The 24,777-nt window shown below is 37.6% G+C and overlaps 1 protein-coding gene, 1 long non-coding RNA gene and 1 other non-coding gene across 14 annotated transcripts in view; 2 read left to right on the top strand and 1 right to left on the bottom strand.

Moving 5' to 3' along the window:
* Window positions 1-24,777, top strand: part of LOC129059915 (uncharacterized) — a 185,799-nt gene that overhangs the window by 88,375 nt on the left and 72,647 nt on the right. The gene's annotated exons all lie outside the window — the stretch shown is intronic.
* Window positions 1-24,777, bottom strand: part of TSBP1 (testis expressed basic protein 1) — an 89,843-nt gene that overhangs the window by 52,674 nt on the left and 12,392 nt on the right. For 2 of the 4 annotated variants that reach the window (XM_063725206.1, XM_063725205.1), the window contains 4 exons: window positions 15,144-15,164; window positions 14,616-14,636; window positions 3,678-3,698; window positions 1,969-1,989 (listed from right to left, as the gene is read on the bottom strand). In XM_063725206.1, coding sequence (XP_063581276.1) covers window positions 1,969-1,989; window positions 3,678-3,698; window positions 14,616-14,636; window positions 15,144-15,164 — 84 coding nt within the window. Of the gene's footprint in view, window positions 1-1,968; window positions 1,990-3,677; window positions 3,768-14,615; window positions 14,637-15,143; window positions 15,165-24,777 lie in introns of all 4 variants that reach the window. The other 2 variants (XM_063725204.1, XM_054557360.2) reach the window with 2 other exon arrangements.
* On the top strand, window positions 6,818-6,924 carry LOC112133985 (U6 spliceosomal RNA). Its single transcript, XR_002915582.3, has one exon. It is a non-coding gene; the product is annotated as a U6 spliceosomal RNA (small nuclear RNA).

Raw genomic sequence — 24,777 nt, forward strand, 5'->3', positions numbered from 1 at the left:
GGAACATCAGAGTTAGTTCTTTTACAGAGTACCACATTTTCCATACCAGACAGAATTCCTGATTACCTCTGTGGGGATCGATCATAAACTCAGTTGCATTAAGGCGCCCAGCAGGTCTCATGATTGTGAATCTGCTAGTTATAAGGGATAGAGATGGTGAAAAGTCCATGCCCTACCCAGAGGCATTCAAATTCAAAATTTAAAATAATGCCTTCCTGGCCAAAAAAAACACATCTACAGGTGCCACTGGGCTAGTGGTGGCTAATTTGGGAGCTCTATTTTCAGATAAGAAGAGATGATTTAAGTGAGCACCATCTATACTTCAACAATAGTGCAGTTTGAGATCAGCATCATATGGGTTGTGGCCTGAGCTGGGATAGGGCAAGTGAATCCCTTTCTTTTCGTTATTTTAAGGATAGGTATTGGTTGGATCACATTTAACTAAAACCCGTGAGTAATAAACTTGTTCAGACTGTGAAGCATCTGGAAGTTTTGATACCTTTTAGAAAAAACAATGAAATATGATATATTTAATTCCATCTTTGAACAAGAAACAACTTTGCTAGTAGGAAATGTGACCCTAATATGCAACCACAAATGTAATAGTCAATATGAAAAATTTTGTAGGAAAAGCACATAGATCAGAAAAAACCCTGTCCAGCCAGGATTATCTGTTTTGGAATTTTTGCCGATTTCCTCACTTCTCTGCTCCTCATTCCTGTCACAATCTTCCCTTCATTTAGAAAATGTATTCACTTTTTTTTTTGGACAATCAATTGGAATCAATTCCAGAAGGTTTATTTAAACTTTACCTCTTTGATTTTCCTCTCTTCTCCTTTCATTTTTTCAGCTTCCCTTGCTTCTCTGTTCTTTTTTTTTTTTTTTTTTTTTTTTTTTTGAGATGGAGTCTTACTCCGTTGCCCAGGCTGGAGTGCAGTGGTGCGATCTTGGCTCACTGCAACCTCTGCCTCCTGGGTTCAAGCAGTTCTCCTGCCTCACCCTCCAGAGTAGCTGGGATTACAGGCACATGCCACCACACCCAGCTAATTTTGTACTTTTAGTAGAGACAGGGTTTCACCATGTTAGCCAGACTGATCTCAAACTCCCGACCTGAGGTGATCCGCCTGTCTCAGCCTCCCAAAGTGCTGTGATTACAGGCTTGAGCTACCGTGCCTGGCCTCTTCTCTCTTCTTTTATTTGATTAATTTTCAACTGGTTGTTGAAATTAATTATGTAACTGACTTGAAATTTTAATGAGAGATTAAATAACTTGCCTATGTTCAAACAAATAGTAAGTAGGGAGCTGTGATACAACTCCAGTTAGCCTGGCTCTAGAGTCTGCATGCTTAACTGCTAGGTGATAGTCCTCTGGAGATTGAAAATACTTTAATTAACAAGCAAATTTATTTTAAAAGTGATTGTTAGTAGGTCTTATTATATTGTTCTCAATTCATGGAGAAATAGTGTATAGTTCAGATAAGAAGTGAGCAATAACTTTTTCCTAAGCCTACAGTCAGAATGAACAGCATAATTTCCTCCCTTGAAGGTAGACTGTGATTAGAGAGGGACATAGTCAGGGGAGGATCCGTTTGAGATGGAAGAAAAATCAAACCTGTTCTATACCTTAAGGAGAAGCAGTTAAAGGAAGGAAAATATTTAAAGATGTAGAAGAGAGAAGCAATGACTTCCGAAGAAATAAGGGGTTGAGAGGAGGTGGTCAAAGGCAAGAATGAAAGAATTTGCTTAAGCAAGGTGGGAGGTCTCATTGTCTTAGAGAGGGGGAAAGGTGAGAAAGGTGGGCATGATCCAGTTAAGATGGCTAATGAAGGGCAAGGTGGAGAATTATGAATCTTAAGCCCTGTCACCCTGACATAGCAGGAAACAGGAAATAGTTAAGACAGGGAGAAGTCCTCTGCCTAGTGTAGGAGCCCAACACCACCAGATTTTGAAACAAGAAGAGAAACTTACTCATGGATCCTTGAGGTAAAGCTAAAGAACAATAACAATTATTCAAGTCAGTCTAGAGTGAATAGTTTCAATAATTCATCAATTTCCCAAGAGTCTTCCCGGAAATAGTGTCCTCCCTCAGGTTATTAGACTTTCCATTCCCCTGTAGGTAGGCTTATAAAGTGGCCACACTTGCAGGTGGTCCCATGTCTTTTCCCCCTTAGACACTATCCAGGAGTGAAAGTTTCAGGGGAATATTCAGGTTTACTATATTTCCAATATTCTGATTTAATTCACCACCTTTCTCCTGTCTTTTCCATTTCTCCCTCCCTCTTTCTTTCATCTTTTCAGTTTGGAGAGTCTTCTTTCCCTAATGTGATAGCCTCAAGAACCAAAGAAAGGCAATGTTAGAAAGGTTCTAATTTTATAAGAAAAGAAAACCGAGATAGAGAAAGGGAAGGGCTGTGCCTGAGTATGCAAAAAATTAAAGGCAGTTTTAGCCTCTAGTTTTCTTGACTTTAAGTTCAGCACATTTTCTTTCATATTCTTTACAATTTTCTCTTCTTTCCGGAATATTCCTTAAAAATGATTTTTTTTTTCTTTAACATACTGACCATCTTCCCTCCCCAACATTAGTAGTTGGAAAAGCTTAGGACTTGGAGTCTAAAGGCCAGTGTTTAGAACCTCAGTTTTACTCTTTTACTAGCTATATACCTTTGATCAAGTTAAATAATATCTTTAAACTTCATTTTTTCCCTCATGTGTAATATCTGTAAATAGTCAAGAAACATGACTTACTTTAATTACAACCCTCTCCCTGTCCCCTACTCCCATTCCCTGGTCTCTTCACGAACCTCTCTCTTCTTCCCTCCTGTTCCTAAGTTAATGAAGCTATTACTGTTTGCTGAAACTATGATTGCCAGCTAAAACCATTTTAATCCTCTCTTTATTCTTTAATCAGTGGACTTCTCATTCCTCGAAGGTCTCATTAATTTTAGACAAAATGCTCAATGATGGGGAAGGAAAAGGAGGTGAGGAACAAGAGCTCAGCAGGGTTAGGGATTGTTCCTTAGTTCTGTGACACACCAAAGAGACTTAGAAGTTGGAAATATGAAATTTCCCCCCTTGCTCTCCTAAAAATAAATACAAACAAAAAAATTCATGTGGTTGTCTGGCTCAAAAACTATCAATTTCTTTCTTTTTTTGCAGGGGACAGGGCAGGAATGAGTATCAGAACCAGGAACGCCCAGGAGCACCAAACCCTTAGTGTCGGTTGCAGCTCAGGGAGATGGGGAATTAGCCATCTCTTCCATTGCTGCCAGCCTGACTTGGGGATGCCTCAGGGAAGGCTGCCCTTTCCTGCTAGCCATGTAAAGCTTTAAAATTCTGAGGACACAGCTAATATCATTTATCCCTCATTCTATATTATCTTCATCCTCATCTTATTTTTCTTACTATCTTCTTGCTCTCATCCTTTATTTACTGTTTTTCCAACACTTCAGGTTTGGAAATTGCTCTCTTCATGTCATCATAATAAACCACTAGAAACTTGCATTTACTTTTGACTAATTATTGAAGTGTCTGGTTATGGAGAACAAAGAAATTGGAGAAATGTGAAGCTTAAGCTTCTGCTGTACTTCAGTGAAGAAGTCTGGGAAGTTTAGGAAGATATCCTCTTGATTAAATGGGACTAAATGTCAGCAGAATTGAAGAAAAGTAAAGGAACTTACCAATACTTGATCGAGACAGTGCTAAAATAAAACACATCAAAACAAGAATGAGTTCTGTTTGTCCCAGGGAGAACTTAGATGCCATAGACACTATATTGCAGAAAGGTTGTGGGAAAGAGGATAGAAATGAGTAACAACTCATTTCCTGGTATCAATTGCAATGCAATGTGGTGAGCAGCTGGATATCTACATATGGATTGCAATACTTTTGTGGTAAGGTGGGACTACAAGATCTATGCAACCTGTCTTTCAATTTTGGGAAGGGAATAAAAATATTTTTGGAGATAGCTAGTTTCTCAATCTATGGACATTTTTCTGTCCCTATAAGTCTTCTTTCATTGGTGATTCTGCTGCTCTGTTCTTTCCTTCTCTACCTTTCTTCCACTTCTTCCTCTCTCTCCTTAATTTTCTTTCTTTTTTCCCTTTGTTCGAAAAGATTTTTTGTTACACCAAAAAATTACCACCTAACTGCTTCAACAGGGGTTTCCACTTTCCAAAATTCACTTGTGCCCTATGGAGATGAAGAATAGCAAGAGACCAAATCAGGAAGTTCTTGAATAATATTAGAAGCTAAAGAGTCAAAGTAGTGAAAGTATTTAGAACCTCGGGGCTTACTGAAAGGATGCTTGCCATTGAGGGGAATATTTCATCCTCTCCTTTAAGTGATTACTTTGAACACGGTATTTTTTAAAGTTTATAAAGTAGAGCTGAGCTTGAAAACTAAAAAGAGAAGTAATATATTGAAGAAAAGTATATCAAGAAGGAACCCATATTCTTGGTAATGAATGAAAAGTTTCACCACCCATGTGATACCTGATTGGGGGCTGAGCCTTAAACACCTGATCACCAGCAGAAATCAAGGCAATAGGCCTATGCATTGTAAGAACCTGGGATTATTTTCCTGTTTAATATGTTAGGTTACATGGAAAAAGGGAATTAATATTGCAGATGAAGTTAAAGTTGCTAATCAGCTGACCTTAAAATAGGGTGATGATTTTGGTATATCTGAGTGGACCTAATATAATCACAAAGATTTTTAAGAGTGGAAGAGGGAGATAAAAGAGAGTAAGAGAAAATGGTATTACAGTGGAGGAAGGGCAGAATGGTGTGATGTGAGGACTTGATTCATTTTCGTTCACTTTGAAGATAGAAGAAGGGAGCCATGAACCAAGGAATATGGTCAGCCTCTAGAAGCTGAAAAAGCAAGGAAACAGATTTGTTCCTAGAACCTCCAGAAAGAGTGCAGTCTAGCTGACAACCTGATTGTTGTCCAGTGAGACATATATGACAGATTTATAACCTATGTAACTGATAGATAATAAATTTGTGTTGTTTTAAGCCGTTAAGTTTGCGGTAATTTGTTAGAGCAGCTATAGAAAACTAATACACTGTGGTTGACTATTTCCCCAAAATTCCCTTGTAGTTAGGTGTGGCTATATGATTGAGTTCTAGCCAATCTAATGTTGTTAGAAGTGATATGAAAGTCATCCAGGCTTGTTTGTAAAGCCATCCACTCATGATCTTCAAGCTTTTTTCTTTCTGTTCACTTAAGGTGGACTAACATGATGAACTTAGGAGCCATCATTTGAAGATGGTGGAGTCATTAGTTAAGATGAATTTGAGTGCCTAAGACATTGCTGAGAGAAGGGCCATCTGCCAATCTGGAATTCCTGTTTTGGACTTCTCATAAGTAAGAAATAAAATTCTATTAGGGAAAACCACTGAGATTTTAAGATCCAGGGCTAACTTAATCAAAGCAGATAAGAAATATAAAAGAGAAGTTGCGAGATCTGAAAGATGGAAGGAAAATCTTCACCATACACAGTAATTTTAGAAGTAGAGAATACAGTTTGTTGTTAGATAGATATAGATATAAATATGGGCAAAATTCATAGCAATTAAAGTTAAATTTTTCTGTAATTAAAGAAAGATTGAGTCCACAGAATGGAAACTCTTGAATGTTTATGAGTGTGAGATTAACTTCATTTATCCTGCTCAGAATAAATGGAAGCATTCAGGAGTTTCCATTGTGGGTGTGAGATTCACTTCATTTATCCTGCTCAGGATAATCTCACACTCATAAAAAGTTAATCTCACACCTATAAACATTATAATTAAAATGCAGAACACAAAAATAAAGAGAATCTTGAAAATATATTTATTTAGGAACAAACATCAGAGTACTAATAGATTCTTATCAACAATAATAAATAATAAACAACAAGCAAATGGAATAAATCTTCAAAGTACTGAGGGTAAATAATGTTCAATTCTATACCTGGCTAAATTTTCATTTAAGGCTGAGGGTGAAGTAAAGCTATTTTCAGCCATATAAAGGCTTAGAAAATTTTTCACATACATGTAGAGTTTAAAGAACCGGTAAAGGATTGTACTTGGGCAAGAAATGAAAGAGAAAAGACACAGGATGTAGCAAATAATGTTAAGCAAAAACAATGCTGAAATATTGTTGCAAGTCTAAGTAATAATTAATTGTGAAAAATAAATAATTATTTTGTCTTTAAAAAAATACCACAAACAAGATGGAGAATGTGGAAAGAATAGTTTGGAGGGAAGATGGTCAAATAAAGGTTATTACCTGGTCTTGGAAGAAGATACTGATTATCTTTAATTTTTAAAGAAAAATAGTACACATGTTACAAATATAAGGATACATAAAACAAAATCCAGAAAAACAGTAAGTAAAACAAAAGAAACAAGGAAATCTAATATACCAGTAGAAGGTAGGAAAGAAGATTTAAAAATGAAAGAACAGAGCATGGTACTGTAAGTTGAAAACACAATATAAATTGGAAACATTTAGATAAACATATAACAATTCACAATATAAAATGAACTAAATTCATCTATTAGGAAACGGAAAATTTTACATTGTTAATATGAACAAAGTCAAACAATATGCCATTTAAAAAAGACACAAGACAAAAACAAACTCTTAAGGTTCAAAATAAAAGGATGAAAAATAGGCAAATACTAATTAAAACAAAGGTGTTAGAACAATGTTAATATCAGACAATGTAGAATTGAAGTAAAAAAATAGTCATGAGGGTATAAGTGGATATGAGGATATGAGTTTCAGCAGCATTTAGAAGTTACTTAGATACTTATATTAGAGAATAAGAGTGCCCACTTTGGCAGCATATATACTAAAATTGGAATGATACAGAGAAGATTAGCGTGGCCCGTGTGTAAGGACGGCACGAAAATTTGTGGTGTCCCATATAAAAATAAAAAAAGAAGATGAGAAAGTCTGGAAGTTAATTAAGAGTTTCATATAGCAAGCTAGAAAAAGGAACAAAAATAAAGCAAAAGTAAAGAGAAGGAATTTTACCCATAGATATACATAGCCTAAGCTATGACAAGAAAATGGTTTTAAGAATTGGAAAAGGAAGCTCAAGATTATCAGATTTTGCAGATGACATGATTTTTTACATATAGAATTCAAGAGAATCTGAAAATTATTAGAACTCTAAGAGCACAGCAGGGTGGCTAGATACAGAAGCTACTCTCAAACATATAACATATAACTTATATTCCAACAATAATTATTTGTAAAATCCATATAGAGAGATAGTATTCACATCAGAAACAAAAAACAAGTATGTGTATAAGAATCCAACAAAAGACATGCAAGACCTTTCTGAAGAAAATTATATTACATTATTGAAGGGTATATGAGAAAATTTGAATAGTAGGCAACCATGTTAATGCATGGGAATAATTGATTTTACAAATTAATCTACAGACTCAATGAAATTTCAATGAAATCCTAATATGACTCTTATGGATTTTGAGAAATTATGAAATTCTTGTGTAAGAGAAAAGGTCAAAGAATAGGCAACTGCCTCTGTAGGCTCCACCTCTGGGGGCAGGGCACAGACAAACAAAAAGACAGCAGTAACCTCTGCAGACTTAAATCTCCCTGTCTGACAGCTGTGAGGAGAGCAGTGGTTCTCCCAGCACGCAGCTGGAGATCTGAGAACGGGCTGACTGCCTCCTCAAGTGGGTTCCTGACCCCTGACCCCCGAGCAGCCTAACTGGGAGGCACCCCCCAGCAGGGGCAGACTGACACCTCACACGGCCGGCCAGGTACTCCAACAGACCTGCAGCTGAGGGTTCTGTCTGTTAGAAGGAAAACTAACAGAAAGGACATCCACACCAAAAACCCATCTGTACATCACCATCATCAAAGACCAAAAGTAGATAAAACCACAAAGATGGGGGAAAAACAGAGCAGAAAAACTGGAAACTCTAAAAAGCAGAGTACCTCTCCTCCTCCAAAGGAACGCAGTTCCTCACCAGCAACGGAACAAAGCTGGACGGAGAATGACTTTGACGAGCTGAGAGAAGAAGGCTTCAGACGATCAAATTACTCCGAGCTACGGGAGGATATTCAAACCAAAGGCAAAGAAGTTGAAAACTTTGAAAAAAATTTAGAAGATTGTATAACTAGAATAACCAATACAGAGAAGTGCTTAAAGGAGCTGATGGAGCTGAAAACCAAGGCTCGAGAACTACGTGAAGAATGCAGAAGCCTCAGGAGCCGATGCGATCAAATGGAAGAAAGGGTGTCAGCCCTGGAAGATGAAATGAATGAAATGAAGCGAGAAGGGAAGTTTAGAGAAAAAAGAATAAAAAGAAACGAGCAAAGCCTCCAAGAAATGTGGGACTATGTGAAAAGACCAAATCTACGTCTGATTGGTGTACCTGAAAGTGACGGGGAGAATGGAAACAAGTTGGAAAACACTCTGCAGGATATTATCCAGGAGAACTTCCCCAATCTAGCAAGGCAGGCCAACATTCAGATTCAGGAAATACAGAGAACGCCACAAAGATACTCCTCGAGAAGAGCAACTCCAAGACACATAATTGTCAGATTCACCAAAGTTGAAATGAAGGAAAAAATGTTAAGGGCAGCCAGAGAGAAAGGTCGGGTTACCATCAAAGGGAAGCCCATCAGACTAACAGCGGATCTCTCGGCAGAAACCCTACAAGCCAGAAGAGAGTGGGGGCCAATATTCAACATTCTTAAAGAAAAGAATTTTCAACCCAGAATTTCATATCCTGCCAAACTAAGCTTCATAAGTGAAGGAGAAATAAAATACTTTACAGACAAGCAAATGCTGAGAGATTTTGTCACCACCAGGCCTGCCCTAAAAGAGCTCCTGAAGGAAGCGCTAAACATGGAAAGGCACAACCGGTACCAGCCACTGCAAAATCATACTGAAATGTAAAGACCATCGAGACTAGGAAGAGACTGCATCAACTAACGAGCAAAATATCCAGCTAACATCATAATGACAGGATCAGATTCACACATAACAATATTAACTTTAAATGTAAATGGACTAAATGCTCCAATTAAAAGACACAGACTGGCAAACTGGATAAAGACTCAAGACCCATCAGTGTGCTGTATTCAGGAAACCCATCTCACGTGCAGAGACACACATAGGCTCAAAATAAAAGGATGGAGGAAGATCTACCAAGCAAATGGAAAACAAAAAAAGGCAGGGGTTGCAATCCTAGTCTCTGATAAAACAGACTTTAAACCAACAAAGATCAAAAGAGACAAAGAAGGCCATTACATAATGGTAAAGGGATTAATTCAACAAGAAGAGCTAACTATCCTAAATATATATGCACCCAATACAGGAGCACCCAGATTCATAAAGCAAGTCCTGAGTGACCTACAAAGAGACTTAGACTCCCACACATTAATAATGGGAGACTTTAACACCCCACTGTCAACATTAGACAGATCAACGAGACAGAAAGTCAACAAGGATACCCAGGAATTGAACTCAGCTCTGCACCAAGCGGACCTAATAGACATCTACAGAACTCTCCACCCCAAATCAACAGAATATACATTTTTTTCAGCACCACACCACACCTATTCCAAAATTGACCATATACTTGGAAGTAAAGCTCTCCTCAATAAATGTAAAAGAACAGAAATTGTAACAAACTGTCTCTCAGATCACAGTGCAATCAAGCTAGAACTCAGGATTAAGAATCCCACTCAAAACCGCTCAACTACGTGGAAACTGAACAACCTGCTCCTGAATGACTACTGGGTACATAATGAAATGAAGGCAGAAATAAAGATGTTCTTTGAAACCAACGAGAACCAAGACACAACATACCAGAATCTCTGGGATGCATTCAAAGCAGTGTGTAGAGGGAAATTTATAGCACTAAATGCCCACAAGAGAAAGCAGGAAAGATCCAAAATTGACACCCTAACATCACAATTAAAAGAACTAGAAAAGCAAGAGCAAACACATTCAAAAGCTAGCAGAAGGCAAGAAATAACTAAAATCAGAGCAGAACTGAAGGAAATAGAGACACAAAAAACCCTTCAAAAAATAAATGAATCCAGGAGCTGGTTTTTTGAAAGGATCAACAAAATTGATAGACCGCTAGCAAGATTAATAAAGAAAAAAAGAGAGAAGAATCAAATAGATGCAATAAAAAATGATAAAGGGGATATCACCACCGATCCCACAGAAATACAAACTACCATCAGAGAATATTACAAACACCTCTACGCAAATAAACTGGAAAATCTAGAAGAAATGGATAAATTCCTCAACACATACACCCTCCCAAGACTAAATCAGGAAGAAGTTGAATCTCTGAATAGACCAATAACAGGAGCTGAAATTGTGGCAATAATCAATAGCTTACCAACCAAAAAAAGTCCAGGACCAGATGGGTTCACAGCCGAATTCTACCAGAGGTACAAGGAGGAGCTGGTACCATTCCTTCTGAAACTATTCCAATCAATAGAAAAAGAGGGAATCCTCCCTAACTCATTTTATGAGGCCAGCATCATCCTGATATCAAAGCCTGGCAGAGACACAACAAAAAAAGAGAATTTTAGACCAATATCCTTGATGAACATTGATGCAAAAATCCTCAATAAAATACTGGCAAACAGAATCCAGCAGCACATCAAAAAGCTTATCCACCATGATCAAGTGGGCTTCATCCCTGGGATGCAAGGCTGGTTCAATATACGCAAATCAATAAATGTAATCCAGCATATAAACAGAACCAAAGACAAAAACCACATGATTATCTCAATAGATGCAGAAAAGGCCTTTGACAAAATTCAACAACCCTTCATGCTAAAAACTCTCAATAAATTAGGAATTGATGGGACGTATCTCAAAATAATAAGAGCTATTTATGACAAACCCACAGCCAATATCATACTGAATGGGCAAAAACTGGAAGCATTCCCTTTGAAAACTGGCACAAGACAGGGATGCCCTCTCTCGCCACTTCTATTCAACATAGTGTTGGAAGTTCTGGCCAGGGCAATTAGGCAGGAGAAGGAAATCAAGGGTATTCAATTAGGAAAAGAGGAAGTCAAATTGTCCCTGTTTGCAGATGACATGATAGTATATCTAGAAAACCCCATTGTCTCAGCCCAAAATCTCCTTAAGCTGATAAGCAACTTCAGCAAAGTCTCAGGATACAAAATCAATGTGCAAAAATCACAAGCATTCTTATACATCAATAACAGACAAACAGAGAGCCAAATCATGAGTGAACTCCCATTCACAATTGCTTCAAAGAGAATAAAATACCTAGGAATCCAACTTACAAGGGATGTGAAAGACCTCTTCAAGGAGAACTACAAACCACTGCTCAAGGAAATAAAAGAGGATACAAACAAATGGAAGAACATTCCATGCTCATGGGTAGGAAGAATCAATATCATGAAAATGGCCATCCTTCCCAAGGTAATTTACAGATTCAATGCCATCCCCATCAAGCTACCAATGACTTTCTTCACAGAATTGGAAAAAACTACTTTAAAGTTCATATGGAACCAAAAAAGAGCCCGCATCGCCAAGTCAATCCTAAGCCAAAAGAACAAAGCTGGAGGCATCACACTACCTGACTTCAAACTATACTACAAGGCTACAGTAACCAAAACAGCATGGTACTGGTACCAAAACAGAGATATAGATCAATGGAACAGAACAGAGCCGTCAGAAATAATGCCACATATCTACAAGTATCTGATCTTTGACAAACCTGACAAAAACAAGAAATGGGGAAAGGATTCCCTATTTAATAAATGGTGCTGGGAAAACTGGCTAGCCATATGTAGAAAGCTGAAACTGGATCCCTTCCTTACACCTTATACAAAAATCAATTCAAGATGGATTAAAGACTTAAATGTTAGACCTAAAACCATAAAAACCCTAGAAGAAAACCTAGGCATTACCATTCAGGACATAGGCATGGGCAAGGACTTCATGTCTAAAACACCAAAAGCAATGGCAACAAAAGCCAAAATTGACAAATGGGATCTAATTAAACTCAAGAGCTTCTGCACAGCAAAGGAAACTACCATCAGAGTGAACAGGCAACCTACAAAATGGGAGAAAATTTTCACAACCTACTCATCTGACAAAGGGCTAATATCCAGAATCTACAATGAACTCCAACAAATTTACAAGAAAAAAACAAACAACCCCGTCAAAAAGTGGGCGAAGGACCTGAACAGACACTTCTCAAAAGAAGACATTTATGCAGCCAAAAAACACATGAAAAAATGCTCACCATCACTGGCCATCAGAGAAATGCAAATCAAAACCACAATGAGATACCATCTCACACCAGTTAGAATGGCAATCATTAAAAAGTCAGGAAACAACAGGTGCTGGAGAGGATGTGGAGAAATAGGAACACTTTTACACTGTTGGTGGGACTGTAAACTAGTTCAACCCTTGTGGAAGTCAGTGTGGCGATTCCTCAGGGATCTAGAACTAGAAATTCCATTTGACCCAGCCATCCCATTACTGGGTATATACCCAAAGGACTATAAATCATGCTGCTATAAAGACACATGCACACGTATGTTTATTGCTGCATTATTCACAATAGCAAAGACTTGGAACCAACTCAAATGTCCAACAATGATAGACTGGATTAAGAAAATGTGGCACATATACACCATGGAATACTATGCAGCCATAAGAAATGATGAGTTCACGTCCTTTGTAGGGACATGGATGAAATTGGAAATCATCATTCTCAGTAAACTATCGCAAGAACAAAAAACCAAACACCACATATTCTCACTCATAGGTGGGAATTGAACAATGAGAACACATGGACACAGGAAGGGGAACATCACACTTTGGGGACTGTTGTGGGGTGGGGGGAGGGGGGAGGGGTAGCATTGGGAGATATACCTAATGCTAGATGACAAGTTGGTGGGTGCAGCGCACCAGCATGGCACATGTATACATATGTAACTTACCTGCACATTGCGCACATGTACCATAAAACCTAAAGTATAATAATAATAATAATAATAATAATAATAAAAGAAAAAAAAAAAAAGAGTTAGAAAAAAAAAAAAAGAATAGGCAACACATTTCTGAAAAAGAACAAAGATAATGTGCTATTTTTTAATAATAAATGTTATAAAGTTTTAGTAGTGAAAGCAATGTAGTATTGGTTCAGTAAAAGACAAAAGATCACTGGAACAGAAAATAAAATCCATGGAAAAACAAAATATATAAGATGAAGATGGCATTACAAATCAGCAGAGAAAGAATGCACCAGTCAATAAATCTAGTTGGAACAAGATGAGAAGAAATCCCTCTAGTTGGTTTTCCAGATGAAAGGAAAATTAGATCTCACCTGTATTATTTCTAAAATCACTCACCAAAACCAAAAAACAGTTAACAAAGCCCCATTTGGATTAAAGGCCTATATGTAGAAAGGGAAATTTTAAAACTATTAAGAGAAAGTATTAAATAAAATCTTTGTGATACCCAGATAAGGCCAAAGAAACAAAAAAGCAGAAACTCTAAAAGAAAACAAGAGATTGACAAATTTTATTACAATAAATTGTGTGGTGTTGGGGGAGAGTGAGTACAGGCCTTCTAAAAGTCAAGAGGCAACATAAAAATTTAAAGCTAAAAGACAGACTTGGATGAGATAATTGCAAATATTTAACATAATATATAAAAGTTGATCTTTCATAGTAATAAAGAATTACCACAGATCAATAACTAATAGATAAACGGCTAAAGTAAATGAACAAGCAATTTATATAGGGTGAAGTCTAACTAGCTAGTAAGCCTATGAGAAGATACTCAATTTCAGGAGTGAGCAGGGAATGCAGATTTTAAAAATTGTATACGTATTCAAGTGGCAATAATAGAAAAATATGACAAAATCCGGGATTGTTACTAATGCAGAGAAATTGGAAATGTTTATTTATTTTTGTATGCCTCTATGTAACTACCAAGGAGCTTAATTAATAGCTAGTAAAATTTAAAATATGCATAAATTACATAAATGCTGATATACAATGTGAACACTAATCCTACTTCAGGGTATGTACCCTGGATAAACTCTTTTCTATCTACTTAAGGACTATCTTTGCAGCATTATTTGTGATAGGAGAAATTAGAAACATTGAGAATGCATCAGTAGGAGAAATAGTAGAAAAATATTGTATATTCATAATGTGGTATATTATTCAACAAAGTGTATAACCTGGATTTCAAAACTACATTTTGAGAGAAAAATGGAAATCGTAATGATACTATCAGACAGATGCCATTTTTGTAAAATTAAACATTAAAAAAATACTATATTTTGTTCAGTGATAGGTAGAGACTATAAATATATGTAAATAGACTTAAATATTTAAAATATATTAATAAGCCTCTGGGAAGAAGGGAGTGGAATATGTCTATGATAACTTCAGAAATATGACAATATTATCAATTTGTCACATCTAAGGTATGGATATACAAGTGTTAATTATTTTTATACTTAATTTAAAAAACTTTCTTAAAAGAGAAAAAATACAGAAAAAATAGGGCTTGCAAACCAGATGACAGTAGAATTGAAAGAAAACCACAAAGCACTTACCTAGAGAGTTGGTTGATGGTGCTAAAATACACACACAGAAAACATGAGGTGAATCATGAGCATTTGGATCCCTAATCTTTACATATCAGCTTCAGTTGCTGTCACTCCCTTCTCAGGAGTTAAAGTCTAGGCCCCGGGAGTCATCACTGATCTGGTGATGGGTACTGACAGCCACTCCCACCAGCTACTGCATATGCTTTCCATCTCTAAAAATGGGTTTAATTTTTAGTAGGCAGATGCCATTCCTGCCGCCCAAATTCCTCCCTCCCTTTTTTCCCTCTCTATTTTCTTCTCTCTCTCCCTTTTATCTTTATTATTTTCCTTTTCTCTTGCTCATCACTTCTTCTATTGTTTTCCTTTTCTCCCAGCCAGATCATTCTAAACCAGCACTAGAAAACTTTATCTATTGCTTAGTATTCATATGACTTGACATATGACAGGATTTCTCTTTCCTCTAAAGCATTTACAATCTAGGGAAATGTTACTAATAGGAAGCAAATTTTTGTTGAGAAACAAGATAATACTTACTGTAATCTCTTTTGGATCCCTCTGAAAACACAAACGAAAGAAAAATCAATTTGGATATTCTGTTTCTGTAGTTTTGGTATCACTACAGAGGATTACCCAGTCAACACCCTCAAATATCCAATTACGCAAGAAACTGGAGACAAGATCTCCTTATGGCTTAATTTATAAGTTTAATGACATAAAAAAACCAGGCAAAGATTAATTAAGGTAAATACATGTAGTGAGAAGAAATAATAAACTATACATGCAAACATTAAAACAGAAGAATGTATAGTTATAAGGTAAGTTGAGGTCAAAAGAAGGAATGGCAAAATATTTACTCAGCTGACTGAGAATTCAAGTTCAGTGACAATATGGCAAATTATAATGAATGCAAATGTGTATATTGATTGCGACTGAATGTGCATCCTATGATCTAAAACTTGTTTCTTAGTGATGTCATGGAAACAGACTTTCTAAAAGATCTGGAGACAAAGCAAATTACATGAAAAACTAGTCATGTTATCACTGTTGCTTTCATAAAAGTGTAAAAGTAAATAGTAATATTGATACTTTGTTGATTTAAATTATGTTGAATCATAATATCATTTGATATTTCACTAAAGTATATATAGTTAAAGCTCTACTCAGAAATGTAAAGACAATAGTATTTTTTTTTCAGCTTCTTTCTGAAAATGAGTGCTCGCCTTCCATACTTGGCAGTCATTGTGATGGGAATTAAGTACAAAACACATTCTCTGTTTTATAATAATGTTTCTTGTTTCTCATAGTTCTATGGGGATTTTAAAAACGGTGTCTCACGCCTGTAGTCCCAGCACTTTGGGAGGCCAAAGTGGGTGTGTTACCTGAGGTCAGGAGTTCGAGACCAGCCTGGCCAACATGGTGAAACCCTGTCTCTAGTAAAAATACAAAAATTCACCGGGTATGGTGGTGCACGCCTGTAATCCCAGCTACTCGGGAGGCTGAGGCAGGAGAATTGCTTGTGCCCGGGAGACGGAGATTGCAGTAAGCCAAGATCGTGCCACTGCACTCCAGCCTGGCCCACAGAGCAAGACTCTGTCTCAATGGAAAAAAAAAAAAAAAAAGGGAAAATACATCAAGATGTTAACAGAGTTGCCACAAAAATGGGAAATACCACTGAGATGCTGAACATTTTAATATGCTGCACTTGAAATTTGTTATAAAAACTTACTCATGTGCTGCACTTACATTTGCTAGAAAAATACTAAGAATAAATTTAATTTCAAAGAAGTTTTGGAATAACCATGGCAGCTTTTATATGTGATATATTTAAGTTAAACTAAACTTTGAGTACTAAATTTCATGTACCTAAACTAACATAATGACCTTACCTAATATTAATATCTTCCTGCCAGAAGATTTCTATAGTCTCAAGTTGACCAGTACATTTATATTCCTATGTCTAGAAATAATAGAGGGAAGACTAGTAGGGCGTGGGAACCTAGAAACTTAGGATGACTGAGATTTATAGGTTATGTTAGGGGGACTGGAAAGTCAGAGAAATAGTCACTTGAGTTTATGAATTTTAAAGTATGACTTATTAAAACAACAATAAAATGTTTACTGATTCAAGTTTTTCCTTAAGAATGCAAGGGAGCCCAGATTAGAAAGATACTAAGATTGTAGGCTTGTACACTAAAGATCTGTAAACAGGAAATTAAAAACTAAGATATTACTAAATTACATAAGAATAAACTCTCTGACTGCCTAAAATTTGGAATTAGACAATTCTAAATTCCTACCCAGGTTGTCACTTGCAAGTCCTGTGGCCTTGGGCAAGTCATTAATGTTTTTTAAGCATAAGTTTCTCTTCTGTAAATTAGGGATAACAATAGTAAGTTACTTTATTCATTTAAGAGCTACTTATTAAGGATCTCCCTCACTGTGGTGAGGTGAATAGACTATAAGAAGGCAAGAGGAGTATCAAGGAAACAAGGTAGGAGGCAAGAGATATTGGTGTTTGGGCAAGGATTGTCATGGTGCTGGAAGGTGGTTTGATTTGGAGTATAATTTGAAAGCATCAGAGATGGGATTTGTTGGTGGATTGGATGAAGAGAGTAGGAAAGGAGTTAAATATCATCCCAAGGTAGATAGTCTGAGCAATTAGGTGAATACAGGTGCTAGCACCAGTGTGTAGAAGGGATTAGGGCTTGGGTTTTAGACATGCTAAGAGTGAGATGCCTTTCATATATCTTCAGGACATGTGTGCTATGATTATATAGGTTGGTTCACTGCACAAAGGGTTAAGGGAACTGAAATCCCCAGCAGTGTCTCTGGGGTGGGGCTGCATTCACTTGCAGGAAGGAACACCTTTTCCTAATATGCACCAAAGCAACCTGTAGGCTACTGGAGGCCTTGGACAGCCAGGGAGGGATTTTTGGGTAGCTCATCTTTGTGTGGTTGTCATGGTTGTTTGTAGATATTAAATATTAATAAAATGAAAAAAAAATGCTCACAAGAGTGACTAACATATAGTAGGTGCTGAGTACATGTTAATTCTCCTCCCTTCTTATGGTGTGTAGTTTTATTTTGCTTATCCGTGTACCCTTAAATTCCTAACATTGAGGTAGCTTCTTGCACTGGTCAAATCTGGTGTTCTGGTGGACTGTTACTGAAGAGGTTTTTTTCCCAAGAAATATGAGATATAAATGACAACAGTAGACAACAGCAGTATTTCTTTGCACCCTTGGAATTTTATTGCACAAGTCATACCTTAATGTGATGAACTTTTAAGAATTTATTCCTTGATTTCTTTTTTTTATTATTATACTTTAAGTTCTAGGGTATATGTGCACAACGTGCAGGTTTGTTACACATGTATACATGTGCCATGTTGGTGTGCTGCACCCATTAACTTGTCATTTACATTAGGTATATCTCCTAATGCTATCCCTCCCCCCTCCCCCCACCCCACAACAGGCCCCGGTGTGTGATGTTCCCCTTCCTGTGTCCAAGTGTTCTCATTGTTCAATTCCCACCTGTGAGTGAGAACATGCGGTGTTTGGTTTTTTGTCCTTGCGATAGTTTGCTGAGAATGATGGTTTCCAGCTTCATCCATGTTCCTACAAAGGACATGAACTCATCCTTTTTTATGGCTGCATAGTATTCCATGGTGTATATGTGCCACATTTTCTTAATCTGGTGTATCATTGATGGACTTTTGGGTTGGTTCCAAGTTTTTGCTGTTGTGAATAGTGCCTCAATAAACATACGTGTGCATGTGTCTTTATAGCAGCATGATTTATAATCTTTTGGGTATATACCCAGTAATGGGATTGCTGGGTCAAATGGTATTTCTAGTTCTAGATCCCTGAGGAATCACCACACTGACTTCCACAATGGTTGAACTAGTTTACAGTCCCACCAACAGTGTAAAAGTGTTCCTATTTCTCCACATCCTCTCCAGCACCTGTTGTTTCCTGACTTTTTAATGATCGCCATTCTAACTGGTGTGAGGTGGTATCTCATTGTGGTTTTGATTTGCATTTCTCTGATGGCCAGTGATGATGAACATGTTTTCACGTGTCTTTTGGCTGCATAAATGTCTTCTTTTGAGAAGCGTCTGTTCATATCCTTCGCCCACTTGTTGATGGGGTTGTTTGTTTTTTTCTTGTAAATTTGTTGGAGTTCTTTGTAGATTCTGGATATTAGCCCTTTGTCAGATGAGTAGACCGCAAAAATTTTCTCCCATTCTGTAGGTTGCCTGTTCACTCTGATGGTAGTTTCTTTTGCTGTGCAGAAGCTCTTTAGTTTAATTAGATCCCATTTGTCAATTTTGGCTTTTGTTGCTATTGCTTTTGGTGTTTTAGACATGAAGTCCTTGCCCATGCCTATGTCCTGAATGGTATTGCCTAGGTTTTCTTCTAGGGGTTTTATGGTTTTCTGTCTAACGTTTAAGTCTTTAATCCATCTTGAATTAATTCGATGAGTAGTTAGCATTTGTGAGACCTGGGATGTTGAATTTCTCTTGACTACTCAGATTATTTTTTTCTTTTCTTTAGCTTTATTGAGGTATAATTATAAAAATTATATATATTTAAGGTATTACAATGTGTGATTCTAATATATGTATACATTGTGAAAAGATTGCCACAACCAAGCTAATTAACATATCTACCACTTCAAATACTTACTTCTATTTTTCATTTTGTGATGAGAATATGTAAGACCTACTCTCTTAGTAAATTTCAAGTATATAACACATTATAGTCACCATGCTGTACATTGGGTCTACATAACGTATTTGTCATAAAACTGCAAGTTTGTACCCTTTGGCCAACTTCTGCCCATTTCTTCCACCCCCCAACCTCTGGTAATCACCTTTCTGCTCTCTGAGTTCAACTTTTTAAGGTTCCATATATACATGAGATCATGTAGTATTTGTCTTTCTATGCCTGGCTAATTATACTTAGCCTAAGGTCTTCCAGGTTCATCCATGTTGTCACAAATGGCAAGATTTCTTTCTTTTCCTAAGGCTGTATAATATTTCGTTGTGTGTGTGTGTGTATGTATATCACATTTTCTTTATCCATTCATCCACTGATGGACACCTAGTTTATTTCTGTATCCTGGGTATTGTAAATAATGCTGCAATGAATATGAGAGTGCAAATATCTCTTCAAGATAATGATTTTTATTTCCTTTGAATATATGCCCAGAAGTAGCATTCCTGAATCATATGGTAGTTCTATTTTTAATTTATTGGAGGAACCACAATACTGTTTTCCATAATGGCTGTATTACTTTACATTCCTAACAACAGTGTACAAGGGTTCCCTTTTCTCCATATCCTTGCCAACACTTGTTATCCCTTGACTTTTTGAATGCATCCTATCTGGTGTGAGGTGCATTTCCTTGATGATTAGTGATGTTGTGCACCTTTATTTATTAGTCGGTTGTATGTCTTCTCTGAGAAAATGTCTATTTAGGTCCTTAGTCCATTTTATTTTATTTTATTTTATTTTTCTCTCTCCTTTTTTTTTTTTTTTTACTATAAGTTCTAGGGTACATGTGCACAATGTGCAGGTTTGTTACATATATATACATGTGCCATGTTGGTGTGCTGCACCCATTAACTCGTCATTTACATTAAGTATTTCTCCTAATGCTATCCCTCCCTGCTTCCCCCACCCTGCAACAGGCCCCAGTGTGTGATGTTCCCCACCCTGTGACCAAGTGTTCTCATTGTTCAATTCCCACCTATGAGTGAGAACATGCAGTGTTTGGTTTTCTGTCCTTGCAATAGTTTGCTCAGAATGATGGTTTCCAGCTTCATCCATGTCCCTACAAAGGACATGAACTCATCCTTTTTTATTGCTGCATAGTATTCCATGGTGTATATGTGCCACATTTTATTAATCCAGTCTATCATTGATGGACTTTTGGGTTGGTTTCAAGTCTTTGCTGTTGTGAATAGTGCCGCAGTAAGCATACGTGTGCATGTGTCTTTATAGCAGCATGATTTATAATCCTTTGGGTATATACCCAGTAATGGGATTGCTGGGTCAAATGGTATTTCTAGTTCTAGATCCTTGAGGAATCACCACACTGTCTTCCACAATGGTTGAACTAGTTTACACTCCCACCAACAGTGTAAAAACATTCGTATTTCTCCACATCCTCTCCAGCACCTGTTTCCTGACTTTTTAATGATCGCCATTCTAACTGGTGTGAGATGGTATCTCATTGTGGTTTTGATTTGCATTTCTCTGATGGCCAGTGATGATGAGCATTTTTTCATACATCTGTTGGCTGCATAAATGTCTTCTTTTAAGAATTGTCTGTTCATGGACTAAGGTTCATGAACAGATATGAACCTTAGTCCATTTTAAAATCAGCTTATTTGTTTCAGGTGTATTTTGAGTTGTATCTTGCTTTTGAGTTGTATAAGTTCCTTATATATTTTGGATATTGCTATGGTTTGAATGCCCCCTCCAAAACTCATGTTGAAACTTAATCCTCAATGTGACAACATTGAGAAGTGAGGCCTTAAAGAGGTGATTATATCATGAGGGTTCCACCCACATAAATGGATTAATCCACTAATGGATTAATGAGTTGTCATGCAAGTGGAACTGGTGGCTTCGTAAGAAGAGGAACGGGCAGGGCGCGGTGGCTCTAGCCTGTAATCCCAGCACTTTGGGAGGCAGAGGCGGGCGGATCAAGAGGTCAGGAGATCGAGACCATCCTGGCTAACACAGTGAAACCCCGTCTCTACTAAAAATACAAAAATTAGCCGGGCGTAGTGACGGGTGCCTGTAGTCCCAGCAACTCGGGAGGCTGAGGCAGGAGAATGGCGTGAACCCGGGAGGCAGAGCTTGCAGTGAGCCGAGATCGCGCCACTGCACTCCAGCCTGGGCGACAGAGCAAGACTCCGTCTCAAAAAAAAAAATAATAAATAAATAAATAAATAAAAAGAAGAAGAAGAGGAACGACCTAAGCACAGCATGTTAGCCACCTTGCCCTGTTATGCTCTGTACCACTTCAGGAATCTGCAGAGGGTCCCCACTAGCAAGAAGGCTCTCTTGCACCCACATACGCCCCCTCAGCCTTGGACTTTCCATCCTCCATAACTGTAAGAAATAGTAATACATTTCTTTTCTTTATAAATTACCCAGTTTCAGATATTCTGTTGTAAGCAACAGAAACAGATTAAGACAAATATTAACCACTTATCAGATATATGGTTTGCAAATATTTTCTCCTATTCTGTGAGCTGGCTTTCGTTTTGTTGATTGTTTCCTTTGTTGTCCAGAAACAATTTTGTTTGATGAGATACCACTTATTTTTGCTTTTGTTACTGTGTTTTTGGTGTCATATAAAACAACTTGCAAAGACCAATGTCATGGAGCTTTTCACTGTTTTATTATAGGAGTTTTATAGTGTCAAGTCTTACATTAAAGTCTTTAATCCATTTCAAATTGATCTTTGTGTATGGTATATGATAAGGGCCAATTTCTTTTTTTTTTGCATATGGATATTCAGTTTTCCCAATAACATTTATCCTTTCCCTATTGGGTATTCTTGGTAACTTTATTTTCTCCCTTGTTAATTTTCTGTGTGGATGCTCTATTCATTGTCAATAATGGGTTACTAAAGTCCACTACTATTATTATATTGCTGTCTATTTCTCCCTTCAGTTACGTAAATATTATATATTTAGGTGCTCTGACATTATGTGCATATGTACTTATAATTTTTATATCCTCTTGATGAATTGGCCCCTTTATAATTATATAATGACCTTCTTTGTCTTTTGTTATAATTTTTGACTAAAAGTCTATTTTGCCTGATATAAGTATAGCCACTCCTACCCTCTTTTGTTTTCCATTTGCATGGAGCATGTTTTTTTCATCCCTTTACTTTCATTCTATGTGTATCCTTAGAGCTGGAGTGTGTCTGCTACAGGCAGCATAGATAGTTGCAACTTGTTTTTAAATGCATTTAGCTACTCTGTGTCTTTTCATTAGAAAATTTAATCCATTTACGTTCAAGTAATTATTGATAGTTAAGGACTTAATATAGCTATTTTCTTGGTTGTTTTCTGGCTGTTTTGTATATCCTTTTTTCCTTTCTTCCTGTCTTTCTTTGTGATTTGCTGATTTTCTGTAGTGGTATGCTTTAATATCTTTCTATTTTGTGTATCTAGTATAGGTTTTTGGTTTGTGGTTACATAAAACACAAGCTTAGAGGAGCCAAGATGGCCGAATAGGAACAGCTCTGGTCTACAGCTCCCAGCGCGAGCGACGCAGAAGACGGGTGATTTCTGCATTTCCATCTGAGCTTTGAGGAGAGCAGTGGTTCTCCCAGCACGCAACTGGAGATCTGAGAACGGGCTGACTGCCTCTTCAAGTGGGTCCCTGACCCCTGACCCCCGAGCAGCCTAACTGGGAGGCACCCCCCAGCAGGGGCAGACTGACACCTCACACGGCCGGCCAGGTACTCCAACAGACCTGCAGCTGAGGGTCCTGTCTGTTAGAAGGAAAACTAACAGAAAGGACATCCACACCAAAAACCCATCTGTACATCACCATCATCAAAGACCAAAAGTAGATAAAACCACAAAGATGGGGAAAAAACAGAGCAGAAAAACTGGAAACTCTAAAAAGCAGAGTACCTCTCCTCCTCCAAAGGAACGCAGTTCCTCACCAGCAACGGAACAAAGCTGGATGGAGAATGACTTTGACGAGCTGAGAGAAGAAGTCTTCAGACGATCAAATTACTCCGAGCTACGGGAGGATATTCAAACCAAAGGCAAAGAAGTTGAAAACTTTGAAAAAAATTTAGAAGAATGTATAACTAGAATAACCAATACGGAGAAGTGCTTAAAGGAGCTGATGGAGCTGAAAACCAAGGCTCGAGAACTACGTGAAGAATGCAGAAGCCTCAGGAGCCGATGCGATCAAATGGAAGAAAGGGTGTCAGCCCTGGAAGATGAAATGAATGAAATGAAGCGAGAAGGGAAGTTTAGAGAAAAAAGAATAAAAAGAAACGAGCAAAGCCTCCAAGAAATGTGGGACTATGTGAAAAGACCAAATCTACGTCTGATTGGTGTACCTGAAAGTGACGGGGAGAATGGAAACAAGTTGGAAAACACTCTGCAGGATATTATCCAGGAGAACTTCCCCAATCTAGCAAGGCAGGCCAACATTCAGATTCAGGAAATACGGAGAACGCCACAAAGATACTCCTCGAGAAGAGCAACTCCAAGACACATAATTGTCAGATTCACCAAAGTTGAAATGAAGGAAAAAATGTTAAGGGCAGCCAGAGAGAAAGGTCGGGTTACCACCAAAGGGAAGCCCATCAGACTAACAGCGGATCTCTCGGCAGAAACCCTACAAGCCAGAAGAGAGTGGGGGCCAATATTCAACATTCTTAAAGAAAAGAATTTTCAACCCAGAATTTCATATCCTGCCAAACTAAGCTTCATAAGTGAAGGAGAAATAAAATACTTTACAGACAAGCAAATGCTGAGAGATTTTGTCACCACCAGGCCTGCCCTAAAAGAGCTCCTGAAGGAAGCGCTAAACATGGAAAGGCACAACCGGTACCAGCCACTGCAAAATCATACTGAAATGTAAAGACCATCGAGACTAGGAAGAGACTGCATCAACTAACGAGCAAAATAACCAGCTAACATCATAATGACAGGATCAGATTCACACATAACAATATTAACTTTAAATGTAAATGGACTAAATGCTCCAATTAAAAGACACAGACTGGCAAATTGGATAAAGACTCAAGACCCATCAGTGTGCTGTATTCAGGAAACCCACCTCACGTGCAGAGACACACATAGGCTCAGAATAAAAGGATGGAGGAAGATCTACCAAGCAAATGGAAAACAAAAAAAGGCAGGGGTTGCAATCCTAGTCTCTGATAAAACAGACTTTAAACCAACAAAGATCAAAAGAGACAAAGAAGGCCATTACATAATGGTAAAGGGATTAATTCAACAAGAAGAGCTAACTATCCTAAATATATATGCACCCAATACAGGAGCACCCAGATTCATAAAGCAAGTCCTGAGTGACCTACAAAGAGACTTAGACTCCCACACATTAATAATGGGAGACTTTAACACCCCACTGTCAACATTAGACAGATC

Source organism: Pongo abelii, chromosome 5 (genome assembly GCF_028885655.2).
Source record: "Pongo abelii isolate AG06213 chromosome 5, NHGRI_mPonAbe1-v2.0_pri, whole genome shotgun sequence".
NCBI lineage: Eukaryota > Metazoa > Chordata > Mammalia > Primates > Hominidae > Pongo > Pongo abelii.